Source organism: Gossypium raimondii, chromosome 3, assembly GCF_025698545.1.
Source record: "Gossypium raimondii isolate GPD5lz chromosome 3, ASM2569854v1, whole genome shotgun sequence".
Taxonomy (NCBI): Eukaryota; Viridiplantae; Streptophyta; class Magnoliopsida; order Malvales; family Malvaceae; genus Gossypium; species Gossypium raimondii.
In genome coordinates, this window is record NC_068567.1 from 52,292,231 (window position 1) to 52,308,893 (window position 16,663).

A 16,663-nucleotide genomic window follows, 5' to 3' on the forward strand; every position below is an offset into this window, starting at 1 on the left:
CACACAACATACAAACATAATCTCCCTTGTATAACTTTTTAGAAACCATTTTTACAGATTTTGTTCTCAAAACTTCAACCCAAAGGTGACCATTCCACCAGCAAGTAGAGAAGCATAACAAGTATACAGTTTTCTTTATGCATATCTTCAGAATCATGGATTCTTAATTTCTCATCCGGAAGTTGATCAATGATTCGGGACTAGACCCCCAACTCTTTGCAGCAGGGTAGATACCTTAAGACTGCTGAAAAGCAGCTATTTGTCGGTCCTCAGACCATACGAGCCATTTCCAGCTTCTACTCCTCTTATGTTGGTATTATTACGTTTCCACCATGGCAGTGCATTCTCTCCGTTTGGCTGAGAAAAGCCTCTGTCCCGAGAGTAACCAAAGCTGTTTTGCGGTTGAGCAAACTCCCCAGGCTGTTCAAAGCACAAAAAGTCAAACTGAAAGTGGGAAAACTAAAGGAAAAGACTAATTATAGCTAAAAAACCAAGATTGAATCAGTGGTTATGCATTACATATTAAGTAAGAATTCAATCCAGGTTCACCTGCGGTTGTTTTGATTCCTCACGTATATTATGTGTAAAGGGCAGTAAGCAAGATAATATGTCTATTTTTCTTCAGAATGGATTACCTTAAGTCTTGGAGTTATATGAGGATTTGGTGGTGAGTCATCAGTATCCTGAAACCCGAAACAAGAAAAATAGAATTGAAATCAAATCTACAGATCACATTTGTGGGGGAGTTGCTAAGTTGGTACAAACCTTTATTCCAGGAGGTTTCTCCCCTCTTTGTACCTTAGCCAAGACCTGCAAAACTTGCTGATTTTAGTTGCGGAAAACATGAGAAAGCTGAAAGGAACAACAGATCGGTCAATTCCACGGGCCATTCATGCAAAGAAACCATTCACCACATTATAGCAATCTTATTTACTCAACCTTTCCTGGTCTATGAAATCTCAGAATGGACACAAAAGTGAGCCGTCTTTGACATTGGATTGAATGATTGAATCACCTATGCAATGTAATACTAATGAAAGGAAATTCGATCATCAAACGGTTAAGATGACATTTGACGATGTGGGGAAAAAAAAGGAATGTTATGAGTGTTAGCCCCAATGAACCACCTAAGCATTAGAAAAGAGAGCTACAAGGAAAAAGAATTACCTCTATATAGGACTTCGGGTACTGGCCAGCAAGGGGTCTCGGAGGTGCAGATGAAGGCCTAACTGTAGAAGTTCCAATCATCGAAGCAAACAAACAAGTGAAGAAAAAATATTAAAGCCCAAATGAAGGAATAGATAGAATGAGACAACATAGTCTGGAGAAGAGCTCTGAAAGGTACCCAAACTATCAAAATTCGATATACCACTTGGTTTAAATTTCTGAATGGAAAAGGAAGAAACAGAGTCATCAGAGCGGGGATGTTCAAGTAATGCCACAGTGAAATATGATAACGTTATGGATTTCAAGCGGTAATCAAAGATAAGCCTTGTTAGTTTACCGTTGGACCAGGGTAACCCCTTTGTACAACAGACATCTTCGACAGATTGCTATTGCGTCCTGATTTTTTCAAAGAGGAAAAAGTAAATCAAGACAAATTTGAAACATTGTTACATGTGCAAGACAAAACACAGCCAAAACATTTGTTATTTAAACAATAGCCAACATTAGTGGCAAAATTATAGAGAATTTCCTAAATTCCAACATTCTGATGTTCAATCTGATGAGGGATGTGTATTCTAAGATCCATGCTTCGGGTCTAAATTATCAATGCAGGATGGGTACCCATGAGTACTGAAAATCAACTGCCACCACTCTAGTTTCCACATTTAGATGTTTTTCATGCTACTTACAAACTTTTGATTACATTGAATTTCAAGTGGCATAACACATGCTTTTGTTCATTCCTGCCATGTTAAACAACCGGCAATAATGTAATACAATAATAAAAAGTTACTGAAACGGTCTGCAATACATTCTTAAATCCTTGAGATGAAATGCAAGTAATCAATAAGATTTCAGATAGCTCAGTTATTAGACAAGGGGATTTCCGAGAAAAAGACATGCTATTTATTGAACTCGTAACAAATCCTACGGATAGTGGACTTAAATACCAAAGAGGAGTCACAAAGCTCCTAATGAGGAGCCATATGTTACATTAGTTACAAGACTCCACCTAAAAAATAAGGATTATACCTTAAGAGAGTATATTGCACCTAAACTTATAATTATTCCAACGATTTGGTTTGTATTAATGTAATTGATAGACATTTTCATTACTTCAGCTTTGAAAAAAATAGTAAAAGTGGAAAGACTATTAGTTAAAAACAGATTAATAATTAGTTAGAAACATACAAGACAGCAAAAATGATTATCGAAGCATTTACAACTTGTTTATGATGATGAAGCAAAAAGAAAACAAGTGAAATATAAACAAAGAATAAAATGTTGCATAACAAAACAATACGGCCTACCATACTGTGATGTGTGCTGAAGGTACTGTTCCGGGTTTTTGTGGGAAGCATTCCCATCACCCTCCAGTCTCTGTACTGTTATACTCATTGACCTCAGTTCCGCTACATGGGAGCCTAATCGTCTCAATAAATCGTCGAAGTGCCTCTCCTCTAACAGAGGATAAAATTAGTGCCATTTTAAGGATGAATAGCATAAACGTAGAACATAATATAAAGAGAGGACGAGCGAGATGAAAGGAACTGCCAAGAACAAGAAAAAGACCAAAGCATCTTTTGCATAAAACATACCATCTTTCTTTGACTGCAATATTTCCAGACTTGCTTTTGCAGCATTGACAGAAGCAGCTGCGGCTGCCTTTGCAGATTCGATTGCTTCTTTTGACAAACATAGTTTTGATTTTCTTCCTTTGTCATCGTCCTCTTCAAAAACAACCTTGCAGATCCAAGACTTCAACCTGGGCAAAAAGAAATTCTAAACAGGCGATAGACCATCAAATGAACCACACTGACATGCTAGGACGGAAAATAAACATTCAGGGAATTTATTTACACAAGCTGTTAAAGCAAACTTGTTTTGATTACCTTTAGGAGCATGGAAGTCCCAACACCAGAAAAAATAAGTAGCACTATAGAAAAAATAGCATATGACCAGGAAAACCAGGATGGTCGAGATGCTGTAAGAATTGATGCCACCAGAGGTTGGGATGATTGTGCCGTGCCTTGTAGCTGAACACTATGTAAAGGCTTTGATTGCACATCTGCTCTTGATAATCGATAGGCATCAAGCAAAATGTGTTTTTGATCAGGCACTCTAGGGTATACGATTACTATGTATATTGTCGACACTAACGAACTTGGTTAAGAAGTTATAATTATTTCATGGATGAAAAATGCCAACAGAACAGCTAAGCCATCTTTTATAATAAGGACAGACACTGAAAATATTAGTAAAAAAGGCTTAAAATATGTCACTTGTTACCTTGACTTGAGTTAATGTCCTGTCGAAATGTTACACTTGAACTTGTATCCTTCAATTTGCAAAATAGAGAAAAAAAATTTATCACAATCTAAAAGCGGAAAGAAGATTTTACATAGAATTAGCAAAAAGATCAATATGCTCACAGAAACACGACGAAAGGCTTCATCTATCTCTTCACTTGAAAGGCCTCTTTTCTCAAGAAACAAGCGCCTCTGGCTGACCGGACTTCTTCCGACAGTTGGATGCAATAGAAACTTAACAGCCATATCCACTAATTCCTCCCTCATTGCTTCAGTGATTCTAGATTGAAACTTTAACAACCTAAACAAATTTATGAACTTTAGATCTCTTAAAGCAATTTTATATTTTCATTGCTTCCCATGTAAGTCTCAAACCAATAACCAACTTAATCTGAATTGCCTTTGTCAAATATAACCATCATTCTTTATATAATTTCATTTCATGAGCAAAGGCTAATAACGAAATCTCCACAATTTCAATCTAAACAAGTACCAACGATTTAAGGGGAACAAGTAATGAATACCCATTTTAGAATATAATGAACTGATGATTCTTAAACACTTTACATGAACTATAATGGTAATGATAATAAGTTTAAGAAAAACTAGGAGAAGTTCTTACCGTTCCTTCTGGGAAACAGAAATCTTGAATTAATTTTTATACATGCGAAATTTCAAGGAAGAAAGCAGAGATCATAGACGCGGAACAGGGACAAAGATTTGATCAGACATGACAGTATTGTCCAATGTTGTAAGGAGGAACTTGGGCTGAATTTTTGACGAGCCTTCCTTCTGTTAATTTTAAATAAGATTGCTAATTGGCCCAATCATCATTATTCTTTTTCTGATTCTCTTTTTATTATTTTGGGTTCATATTTATGTACGAGGTGATATATTTTACCCTTTTTTATAATTCACCAAAAAAATAAATTATATATTAATTTTGAAAATCATCACTATATATATATAATTACAAAATTATGATCTTCTTTTAACCTAGCCTAATTAGGGAATACCATAATAATGCATTCATATTTTCTTTTATTTACTTATTGGTTTACAAAATGTACATTTATCAAATTATTATGATGGATTATTACTAGATATATTAGTGATGAAATTTTTAACTCCACAAGTAAAGTTATAAATAAAGGTAAACAATTTATCGATCCAATTGAAAAATATTGAAAATTGATTAACTACGAGAATTAAATTTTACCAATTAATTTAGGGTTCGATTGAAAATCGATTTAATAAAAAAGTTATATAAAACTTTTTTTTCTGAAAACATTATATAGAATAAAACCAAATTACAAATATTACTTACTTATTATACAAACAAATCGTGTTTAAATTTCAAATTATATAATCGGTGGGTTTAATTTTTTTGCTATTGTGCTTATTGTTTATATTTGAATTTAAGTTTAGATAATTATTTGGATGTATTGGGCTTAATTTAGGTTCAGGCTTGTGTAATATATTTGGGTATGTTCTTGGGTTTAAATATGAAGGTCAGTTTAATCCTCATTACTTCAAAATTCTATTAAATTGATCCTAATTCTAAATAATTCAATACATTTAACCCTTCACATTTACAAATTCTATCAATTTGATTCTCAAACTTCCTAACTAAAACTTTCAACTTTTAAAATTAAGGCATTTCACATCTATAAATTTGTAAAACCCAGAAAAAAAAAAAAAGCTCTCCCATAAAACAGAAGTATTCTTTGATAATCCATTTCAATTACACTCAAGTGGAAAAGATTGAGGATGATCTCAAGGTAGTAATTCCTTTACTAGATTTTCTTATTTATACACCTTAATGCAGGTTGGTTTCTTACTCAAATAGGTTGAATGGGAATTCAGGTCTAAAAGTGTTGTTTATTATGTTAGGTTTGTGTTGCTAAGGGCAACAATGTGCACAGAAAATTTAATGCCATAAATCGAAAGCAAAGTGGAAAGTGTGGCTACTTCTTCACTTGATTGTTGCATATGCTAGAATGTTTTGTTTTTAATAGCTTATTTGTTTCTGACTATCTTTAGCTTGGTTGTTCGTGATCTATCTAATCTAGTGAGGCTTGGGGATATGTTACTTCGGAACACCTAATTTTATTTTAATGTTTTGGTTGATATGTCACGTCGCGACGTGACATACTGTTTTTTCGATGTCATGACTTGGAGAAGATGACATCACGACGTCGGCTCTGAATTTTTAAAGCTTTACAATTTGCTCCTATTTCATTTTTTTTAGATTGACAAAAGAGTTTTTGTAAGCTCGATTAAGACTCATAATTTCTTGTTTAATATGATTTGAACATGATTGATGCCTAATTGCATGTGCTAATGATTATTTTATTGTGATTTGATTGTAGTTGCTTTGGCATTGAATGTAGCATCCTGTAGCTCAGGCCCAGTAATCGAGTCGGGCAACGGCGCTATAGGTAAGTTTTTTTTTTTAGGTTTTGGGTAATTCATCTAATTGTTATTGGGTTAGTGATTTAATATAAATATAAATATATATATAAATAATATAATTGTTTTTTACAACATAATATATTTGGGTCGATCTAGGTTGGGACGGACTTGGGTAAAAAAAATTGCCCAATGCCCAACCCATATAGAAAATGGAGCTTAAAATTTATCAAAACCTATTTTTGAATATCATATTTTTGTTTAAATTCTCCCATTATTAAGACAGATGTTTGAATCTAGTGACCTAATCCACGAGCACTTCTACTTTCAAATTGGATTTCTTTTGTTCCCATCGAGTGGGTTTTTCTCTTGCCCCAGTATCTTGTTTCAGGTTTTTTAAGGGGAAAAAAGGGGTATGGGACTTGGTAAATGATAGGGCTTGTATGGCATGGATTAAATAACTTTGAAACTGAATTGCTACAATTATAGTTGTAAACCGTGGCAAAATCCTTCTTTTGGATACATCAAACACCCAATTTATAAAAACAAAATATATTATTATTATTTTAAAATCTACACCTTTCTATATTAATAATAATATATATCAATTCAATTAATATTAAAATCATATTTTATATTCATATAAAATCACATTTCCACTATGATTTAAGTTATTCAATTAAAACTAAGATTTCCACTTTAAAATTTTCATTCGACTAATGACTAACATATCACTAAAAAAAATTCATTATTATTTTGATTCCGATTTAAAATTTATTATTATTGAGTAATCCTCTGTGTGCCTCATTAAAGGGAACATTCAGGTATTTATACATGTTATCATTGTTTAGAACTTGACTTTACTGTTCATGAACTTAGCCCTACTATTCATAGGACTGACATTTTGAGCAGATCTCAAGTATGTTGAACACATGTACTGTTCTGGGTCGTCTGCTAGACCTCGTGGCACTCTACATGCAAACTCCTTGGGTACATGCGAAATGAGACCGTGAACTCTCCTTGGCTCATGCGAGCTGATAGCGCAAGCTTCCTTGGCCGTCCTCTCGTTGTACGTCTCGCACACATACATCTGATGAGGCCTGATCGGGTCACGAATGGACGACCCGAATCTTATCTGGGTTTCGAGTTGGTGTATAACAATTATTATGGTGAACAATTTTGAATAATATTATTTCAGATTAATTAATTTAAAATAAAAATATATTAATTAATGAAATTTAAAAAACAAACAAACAAATTAGGAGATAAGGTGATTTTTCATCCAATGTAAGCGTTTAAAAACATCGTATATCTAGATTTGATTTGATAAATATATGATATATCAGAAGATAGAGAGAATCAACGCTAGTGATATTGAAGCATGTTATGGTGAAAGAGATTCAGCGGGATAGATGGGGAATCGGTGGCTGCCTATTCACCTGAGATTTGTGTTTTCAGGATTAGATTGACCAACCATCAACTTCCTACCATCCATTTCTCTACACTCCTTTCTAATCCTTTATATTTTTTACACAATAGAATAGATAAAGCCCTTGTCGTCTCACATTTCACTTTCTTTATCCAATGCCCATTCGTTTCTTAACCATCCCATATGTACATTCCACCGCTTTGTCTTACTCTGCCTACTTTCACTACCCAAACGCCGTTCTACCTGCTTTTTCCAGGAAACCAAACGCCATTCTTCCTCACCTCATTGTCAACTCTTACAAGTTAGTATTTTTTTTTTCTCTTCACTTCTCGTTTAATGTCATTTGGACTGCATCAAATGGTATTGTTTATTTTATTTTTTAAAATTTGAAGAACAAGTATATTGCTATGTTTTGGAAAACAGGTGGTCGGGTTAGTTGTATTTAGACTTGAAGGTTCCTTCCAAACTTCCATAAATAGATTCAAGTAAACAGAACATCAAATTTTATGGAATAAATCAATGTGAATTGAAATCTTTATTTCAGTGTTTTTGTCGCATAACCCTATCTTATATATCAATATTGTAATTTTCTCTTTAAAAAAAAATCTATTAGTTTTGGATAAATATAATTAATGTTATGCTTGACAGGGTGAATTGAAGCATGGCTGCAAAATTTAAAAAGTGCATGATGTTATGTTGTTCGGCAAAGGTCTCGGTAAGATAATTTGGAATACAGTCCTTTTTGTTTTTGTTTTTTTACCAATTGCAAAAATAAAATAGAATAATGTTCAATTTGGTGCTACTTTTCATTCCATTTTGGGAGAAACATAATAATGTAAATTAATTATGATACCAATGTCTTAATAAGCAAGAAAGTTAAGACCTAAAAACTTAAGTACAACTGTACAAGCTGGCAAACATAATTTTATATATAGAAACCTTATACAGCTCATCTAGCCTTTCTTTATATATCTTTTCGTCCATTATTTCAACTTTTTAATTGAGAAAATCTAAATTTGCAAACAATTATAATAAAGTCAATGACTGCCAAGTGAATTCAAATATACATATATATATTTATTAAAATCGAAACCCTTAATTATCCCGATGCTCCAAAGTCCAAACCCAAAGTTTTGAAAGCGTAATGAGGTACACAAGAAATGGTCAAAATTAAAATATTGAACCGAAAAAGACATGAAAATTTTTTGGCCACTAAATGGGGGTAGAAGAGAAACATAGATGCAATGGGGATGATGGAGTTGTGATTTAATTGAAGGTGAGTACGTGTATGGCTCAGAATTGTGTTCATTAATTATATTCCTCCCTCACTCCCACTTGCATGTAGTGGGTGTCGGAGAGTTATAACATCAAGGTCTCAATACAATTAATTGGGGGTAATTAGTACACAACTTTGTAATAATCTCGAGGTTAAAATATTTCATAAATTTTAAATTTAATTTTTCATTATAATATGACTTTTAATATAAAAAATTTAATTTCAAAATATCAACCAACTAATTTAATAAAACAAATAATTTATCTTAAATTTTAGATTTTAAAATAAAATCACTACTTCTTGAAAATAAAAATCGAGATTAATGCCTAGTGCTAATGAAACCGACTAGACATAATTAATTCCCTTGATCCAATTATTATTTAAATATTTTGTGTCACCCAACTTTTAAAAACCAATTATCATTCGTAATTAAATTTTACATCATTCATTCATATATAAAAATACAATCACCACTTTTAGTATATTTTTATATAATTGTCAAATAAATTTGGTCATTTTAGATTTTAAATTTTATGGGTTTAGTATTTGTATTTTAATTTGGTCATTTTAATTTTGTATTTTTGAATTTAAAAATTTAGTCCTAAATTCCAATCAAATGATAACTATTAAATTCATTAAGCACTGTTATATCTAAAATTTGATATGTCAAATATATTATCACATATGTAATGTTATGTCACTTGTTATTTTTATATATTACTAATGAAAAGTTAATTAATAGATTTAAGCACAACCGCTTGTATTGATAATAAAATTTCGAAATTTAAAAATATAATAATTAAGAATAATCAAATTAGAGTATATAAATAAAAATAAAATAAATTAAAATAGTTACACAATATAAAAAATTTAATAGCAGTATTTAACCAATAATTTTCTGTTGGATATGTTTTAAAAAGTTTAAAAATTAACTTTTTCCGGAAAAGATTAAAGTGACGTGTGGACTGGAGACTACCGGCGAGCGTAATCGTGGTAGTAGCGGACAGCCGTCTCTTTGTTCTTTTACCTTCGGGCACGCCAAACAAGACGCATTAGATTTATGTCAGAGAAAGAAAACCATTGAATTTTGAAGGCAAAAGTTTTTTAAAAGAAGAAAGAAATCTGAAAATGAAGCAGTTTAAAGAAGTCAACCTTCCACTTCCCTTTATTTCGCTTCTTAATAACTCTTTCCCTTTTTTTCTTGTAAGTCGTCACTATTTGACAATAATTTATTTTTTAATTGTTATATATGTTCGACATTTAAGTTAGTCAAAAAAATTACGAGATGTGATGTGATACTTACTTCATTCATTAATTATAAGGTCAGTTTATAAAATGAAACACATTTTATAATTAATTATTTATTTTTAAAAAACTTGAATTTTTCCGAATTAGTGAGAAAACACTATATTATTAGATAGATGAAAAATTCCATTAGTAATGTTTGATGAGGATTATCTTCTATTTATAATCTATTAAGGCATTGCTTATTATTGTTTTATAAAATTAGTTATATCAATAAGTAATGTTTAGCAATAAGCTTTTGGGTTTAAACTAATTTCAAAATCAAGCCAACAAGCTAGTAAATTTTGCTTTAGCCTTTTCAAATTTTCTCCTTATTTATATTAATTAAAATTAAATTATATGTAGTAAATAATTACTTAAATTTTTTATAATTTATCTTCCTCATATAAAAATATTAAGGATAAATATCAAAATTATACATAAACTTTCACTAAATATGTAATTTGATGCATGAACTTTATTTTGGTATATTTATTATACACATAAAACTTTAATTGTAGTTCAAATATATACATAAAAACTTTAATTTTGATTCAATCAAGTACATTTAAAGAAAAATGCATCAATTTATTTTTATATGGGACAAATATAAATATTTTTGTATGCAATATATAAATAAAATGATGCAATATCAACAATTGTGTTAATAATTCGTGAGAATTGGATCAAATAAAAATTCATGTATATAATTGTATATTGAACCAAAATTCATATATAATTATGATATTTATCCCTAATTTTAACAATGAGTTACTGTAAATTAATTTATATATTTTTATTATAATCTAAGTTAAATCAATTATGAATTTTTTATTAATTTATAAGAGTTATGCTTGTATAAAATTTTCATATGTAAAATGAAATTACTATTTTACAATACATTTAAGAAAAATAGAAATTTTATCTCACATGTATGCGTGTGAAATTATATATTTAGAATACGTAGTGTGTTTAAAAATAACATAAAATAAATAATGAAAAGTATGATTTGGAACTAATTGACAATAACATATGAAATATATACGATATTAAAATAAAATAAAACTAAATTGTGAGTAAAACGAAATTTAAACACAAAAACACATCGGATTAAAAATATCAAATGAATACACTTGTCATTAATCTTGAGTTGGTTTCGATTTTATTTGTGACACAAACTTTAATAGAGTGGAAAATTTAATATCTTGCTAATCTAATTGGCATATTTGTTCAACTCCCATCGTATACATATTTTTATTGATTTTTAAATAAAAAACTAAAATACCATAAAGTAATATATTTTATTTTAAACAAGAAGAGATATTAAAATAATTAGTATATAGTTAATAAATGACACAGACTTAATAAAAGGCTTTATAAATAATATAGATACAATAAATATAAGTAACAAAAAAAATACATACCTCAGTTAATTAGGGAATCATCCCCACTCATATTTCACGCTTGAAATTAAAAATAATAATAATTAGTGTACATATATCCAACCATTAAAATATTGCACATATTTATTTTAATTGCCAATTTCATATTCAATTAAAAATTATAGATCTTCCATCAAATGGGAGAAGAATCTGACCTAAGGACGCATTTTAAAATAATCTTTAAAATTACAAATAATAATGTAATATTTTGTGATATTTTATTTAATTGATCGATGATAAATGTTAATTATTATATATAATAAGTCATATCGAATTTATATTATATATTAACAGATTAATTGAGTTGATATTATTCATTGATCAATTAAAAATTACTAAGAGCCTGGTTTTAATTGAACAATAAATATTTTTAAAATATTTATTTTTTATATTTAGTAAATCTAGCATAATGAGAAATATAAGATTTTTGTACCCTTTACCATTTTAGTTAAAGACATATATAATTTTTAATAAATTTATATAAAATTGAAAATTGAAAATTTTAAATATAAAGGCTGAAACTCAAAACTCACATATATCAATTTTTTATACAGTGATTGAATAAACAATTATAATTAAAGTAATCAATTTTTGTTCTCGTCACACTCGATAATCCCACCACGTGGCAGCACTCCCACGTCGTCCAATTGGCCTTGGCCCGCCGTAACATCCGGTAGCCGTAGCTCTTAATTTCGATAAGGATGTTCTCTTCCCTCTTTTTCTATAACAAGTCAAGCACCGTCCGATCAACTATCGGAAACCCAATCAAACGGACAACAGTAAATCATTCATACACCACGCAACACAGTAACTTTTCCTCCTCGTAGGCTGCCAAATTTTGCTTACCATAAGCAAAACCAAGACAAGCGCGTCCACCGCTCTGTCCGATGTAATGGGAACACTTCCATTTCTTCAAAACCTAAATCATTGCACTTTGATTTAACCTTAGGTTAATTTCAATTACCGTGGTAATTAATAAAACCAGTATAAATATGGACAGCCTATCTGTAGCAGAAGCAATGAAAATAGTTTATGTCTCCTTGAAGAAAAAAAAAGTGATAATCAACTTGTCGGGTTGGTGAAATATTCTCTGCTTTTTTTAGTCTTTATTATCAAATTCAGAACTAGAAACAAGAATCTCATCATAAGTTCGAATTTCTTTTTCTTTTTTCTTTTGAAACTGTTCATAGCTTTTTAATCTTTGTTCTTGCGTTGATCCCGATTCAGATCACCTTCCGATTTGCTTTTCTTTTACTTTCTTTTTAAACGTTTTCTTTCGGTAGATCATGTTGGTTAATATTCATAATTGTTTTAATTTAGAGGGTTTTTTTTTTCCTTTTGAGTTAACAGAAGGAAGAAGATATGGGAAGCGAGTCATACGAGGAAGCCATTGCAGCTTTGTCGAAGCTTCTCAGGTAATTTTTAACAGTGCTGTACGTTTAACATTTCTCTCTCCAATCTCCGAACCTTAAAAACCGGAAAGCGATAATTTCATTTTCACCAATAATTCAATTGCCGTTCTTATCCGTTTGTTTTGACTCATAGTAAACCGTGTTTTTCATTGGGGCCCAGCTGAACTGTAAAACCCCGTAACGGTTTTTATTTGATGATAATGGCTTCGTCCTCGGTTGCAGTGACAAAGCTGATCTCGGGAGTGTCGCCGCCGCAAAAATCAAGCAGATAACAGCCGAGTTAGAGGCAGCTGCCGATTCCACTCAGTTCGACCCGGTCAAGCGGCTCGAGACCGGTTTCCTTCACTTCAAGAAAGAAAAATTTGAGTACGCCACTGCACTCTCTCTTTTTTTTCCCTTTCATATCGCGTGCCTAGTTGTCTCTCCAATTTAACAAGGCGTTTTTAATGGCTTTCCAAAAAAAAAAAAAAAAAGAGAATTGTTATTACTATTTTTGTTTTTAAATATAATAAAGCAAGTGGATTTGGAAAAGGTAACAGCAAATGAATTATTAATTGCAGAAAAGGGAAAAAGATATGGTTGAATTTGAATGTTGGCAGGCTTCAGATTCCCGTGGACCTTTTTATTTTGCATAATAATTAGCTTAACTTTAATCTGTTTGTCTTGTTTTCTTTTCTCTTTTTTTTTTTCTGCCTCCAATTTTTTCCAGCAAAAATCCTGATCTGTACGGTGCACTTGCCAAAGGGCAAAGTCCTAAGGTTCGTTCTGTTCTTATCATAATTGGGCAGCTTTGTTTTTTTCTTTTCGTACATAATTTACTGATAATTCCAGACAAGATTCGTATTATTTCACGTGGTAAATACCTGAGATTCGTTGTTTGTTTTTACTATCGGAAATTGGTCTTTTTTGGGGTCGTAGAAATTGGTCCATTTTTCAAGTTTTTAAGTTTGAACGAAGATACTTTGAAAAAAATGCAAGTTTGAACGAAGAATATGCTTAATAACTCAACGAAAACGCTTCTGTGTTATAATTGCGTGCATTGCTTTGACGAAATGGGACGTGTATGGCTATTATTTGCACCACTTTTTGAATGGTGGGGAGTAGCAGAAGAATGAGTGATTTTGGATCAGAATGAATGGTGGGGAGTAATTATTTTGATTGTAATTGTACAAATATATTAAAAAAATTCCTAACAAAGTCATTTGTTTGTTTATTGAAAAAAATTGTATAGTTCTTGGTATTTGCATGCTCCGACTCTCGGGTGTGCCCCTCCCACATCCTGAATTTCCAACCAGGGGAGGCTTTTATCGTCCGTAACATTGCCAGCATGGTCCCGCCCTATGACAAGGTAACCCTGATTACCGATTTCACTTTATTTCTTCTCGCCATTTTGACTTTGATGCCACCTCCCCCAGTTTATTCAAACGATGACATCCAAAATTTTATGTTTTGATTTGCCTTAATTTATTCACTGCAGAAAAAATACTCTGGAGCTGGGGCGGCCATCGAATACGCTGTCCTGCATCTGAAGGTGAATTAAATAATCAATACACTAGTCTTATAAGTACATTTTCACTAGTGTTTTTTTTTTTTTAATGATGTGGATGTTGACTCATTGATGGGGGCAACATGATCTCTAAGCCACTTTTTATATCCAACATGAGTAGTGTCCTTTTATATTTATGTGTTGGATATAGATGTTAAATACGATTAACTTCCAAGTATGGGAAATACTGTATAGTTTATCGAAGCTCAACTTTTGAAATGTAATAAAGAAACAGTAATTTGTTAGTGGAGTCAAGTTCTCTTTTGCCATCTTACTTTTATGCCTTTTGGAATTGGATGTGGTTGGTTTTAATTACAGGTGGAGAATATAGTAGTTATTGGACACAGTTGCTGTGGAGGTATCAAAGGGCTTATGTCCATCCCAGACGACGGGACCACTGCTAGGTATTGTGGCATATAATTAATACAAACCATATATTTATAGCCATACTTTACAACTCTCTGTTTAAATGTTGCAAGTGCCGCCATTTACTTTTAAGATTAAATAGTGAAAAGGAATTTCAGTGTTTTATTTGGTGTTTCACTCTCAGAATCTCAATAATTTAGTGACTTATCAATAACTAATATAAAAAGCTGATAAGTGAGTAGTTCTGTCTCTCTCTCTCTCTCTATATATATATATATATATATATACTATATCACCTATAAAGGGGAATAAAGCAAGGGAATAAAGTTTTGTAAAAATTGAAGCTCTAATATTCAAACTTTTAGATCCTGGAACATGTCAAAGTAAATGTAGATTCCTTGTAATTTTTTACCAATCAGGTATAAAATGCAAAGACATTGGGATTCATTTATAGCAATTATATGATCCTATATATATATATATATATAATCTTATTCCAAATTTGGGTAAGATGAACTTTGGGTCTTATTAATTTATGTGATGCAGTGATTTCATAGAACAATGGGTTAGCATCTGTACACCAGCAAAGACCAAAGTGAAATCAGAACAGAATGAGCTAAGTTTCTCGGAGCAATGCACCAACTGCGAGAAGGTTATATACATTTTTTGTTTAGTGTAGAATAAAACGTTAAATATGTGATAATGTTGTGAACAAAATTAAACAAAAAATGCAGGAGGCAGTCAATGTATCACTGGGGAACCTATTGACGTATCCATTTGTGAGAGAAGCAGTGGTGAAGAAAACAGTGGCCCTGAAAGGTGCACATTACGATTTCGTGAATGGAAAGTTAGATCTGTGGAATCTGGATTTCAAGATTTCACCCACTTTAGCAATATGAGGATGCATGCAGCACTTTTTCTATTTGCAGCAGTTTTTAGAAGCAGTGTTCCTACCTTGGTTCATTTTAATAGTTTTCTGTGTGAAAAAAGAATAAGTATTTAAAAGGCAGTGTTGTTTAATTTGTACTCTAGAAAGAAAATCTTGAGCTTAATGGAGTAGTGTTTTATCAATGTGTTAATCAAAATTTTAAGAATGAAATCAACTTACATAAGAAATTTAAGTATTGAATTTAAGGTTGAAAATGATTTTGAAAAATGATTTATATTTTAGAAAAATTAATATTTTTTGTGTTTGACGAATATGCTTAAAATATTTTTGTTGATTGGCGATTTCTTGAAAAATATTTCATAAAAGTTGTTTTCAATAAAATAAATATACATTTGACATTGTCTTATTTTTTCATTTTTAATTGAGTTTATTTTATATTTATAAATTTATATTTTATATTATTTTTATAAAACAAACACGACATAAATATATTTGTTATAAAATATTATATTGCAATTTTCTTTTAACAATCGGTATTTATTTTATAATAAGAAAATATTTTGTAATAATCAATGCCATATATAAATTTAATAATAAATAATACTTAATTTAAATTACATATATCACACATATAATAATAGATATTGACACATTAGAGTTGTAAGGATAAATGTAGCTAAGTATTATTTAAACAAAAATTCAAATTAGTATAATTAAAATATTCATATTTTTATTCTAGGTTAAAATATGTCATAAGTCATTGTACTATTTGTAAATTTGAAATTTAGTCCATATACTTTTATTTATGGGTTAGTCCTACTTTTTAAATATCAAGATTCAGTTCAACTGTTAGCATTATTAAAAATATTTTGTTACATTCGTGTTCATTATAATGTCATTTTTTAGTTACATAAATACCAAGTATTTTTATTTAAAATGTGACATCGACAAAAAACATTTAACAATGTTAACAATTGGACTTCATTTTAAATCTAAAAAGTAGAAGGACTGAATTCTAGAAAATAAAAGTAAGAGACTAAATTCTAAATTAAGTGATTTAATACATATAGACTTATGACATATTTTAACATTTATACTGTAAAACATTTATTATTAATATATTTATAACTT

The 16,663-nt window shown here is 30.6% G+C and overlaps 2 protein-coding genes across 3 annotated transcripts; one reads left to right on the forward strand and one right to left on the reverse strand.

Annotated features, from left to right (window-relative positions):
* Positions 1-9: 9 nt before the first annotated feature.
* LOC105794652 (peroxisomal membrane protein PEX14) lies at positions 10-4,264 on the reverse strand. The gene is made up of 12 exons (XM_012623929.2): positions 4,099-4,264; positions 3,600-3,777; positions 3,457-3,505; positions 3,060-3,235; positions 2,766-2,949; positions 2,478-2,627; positions 1,505-1,563; positions 1,346-1,385; positions 1,168-1,229; positions 766-810; positions 636-683; positions 10-420 (listed from the first exon to the last, which is right to left on the reverse strand). Exons 2-12 carry the CDS (start codon positions 3,741-3,743, stop codon positions 256-258), a joined length of 1,122 nt encoding a protein of 373 aa, XP_012479383.1. The 5' UTR covers positions 3,744-3,777; positions 4,099-4,264; the 3' UTR covers positions 10-255.
* Positions 4,265-7,443: 3,179 nt separating this feature from the next.
* On the forward strand, positions 7,444-15,714 carry LOC105794654 (carbonic anhydrase 2). Of its 2 annotated transcripts, XM_012623936.2 has the most exons (10): positions 7,444-7,618; positions 7,966-8,032; positions 12,670-12,734; positions 12,954-13,097; positions 13,441-13,489; positions 13,963-14,079; positions 14,209-14,262; positions 14,596-14,681; positions 15,190-15,295; positions 15,378-15,714. In XM_012623936.2, the coding sequence occupies exons 2-10, from the start codon at positions 7,979-7,981 to the stop codon at positions 15,540-15,542; spliced, it is 840 nt and encodes a 279-aa protein (XP_012479390.1). In that variant the 5' UTR covers positions 7,444-7,618; positions 7,966-7,978; the 3' UTR covers positions 15,543-15,714. The 2 variants fall into 2 exon arrangements, with proteins under 2 accessions (XP_012479390.1, XP_012479391.1); XM_012623937.2 differs by lacking the exons at positions 7,444-7,618; positions 7,966-8,032 and adding an exon at positions 12,270-12,393.
* The last annotated feature ends 949 nt before the right edge of the window (positions 15,715-16,663 follow it).

What these genes read in the sequence shown, in the direction of transcription:
- LOC105794652 (XM_012623929.2), bottom strand. Translation starts at nt 3,743, where the DNA reads ATGAGGGAGGAATTAGTGGATATGGCTGTTAAGTTTCTATTGCATCCA. An exon ending in AAGCCTTTCGTCGTGTTTCT is followed by an intron (nt 3,506 to 3,599) that starts GTGAGCATATTG and finishes TGCAAATTGAAG; the next exon opens with GATACAAGTTCAAGTGTAAC. An exon ending in ATCGAATTTTGATAGTTTGG is followed by an intron (nt 1,230 to 1,345) that starts GTACCTTTCAGA and finishes GAACTTCTACAG; the next exon opens with TTAGGCCTTCATCTGCACCT.
- LOC105794654 (XM_012623936.2), top strand. Translation starts at nt 7,979, where the DNA reads ATGGCTGCAAAATTTAAAAAGTGCATGATGTTATGTTGTTCGGCAAAG. An exon ending in CCAAAGGGCAAAGTCCTAAG is followed by an intron (nt 13,490 to 13,962) that starts GTTCGTTCTGTT and finishes AAAATTGTATAG; the next exon opens with TTCTTGGTATTTGCATGCTC. An exon ending in AATGCACCAACTGCGAGAAG is followed by an intron (nt 15,296 to 15,377) that starts GTTATATACATT and finishes CAAAAAATGCAG; the next exon opens with GAGGCAGTCAATGTATCACT.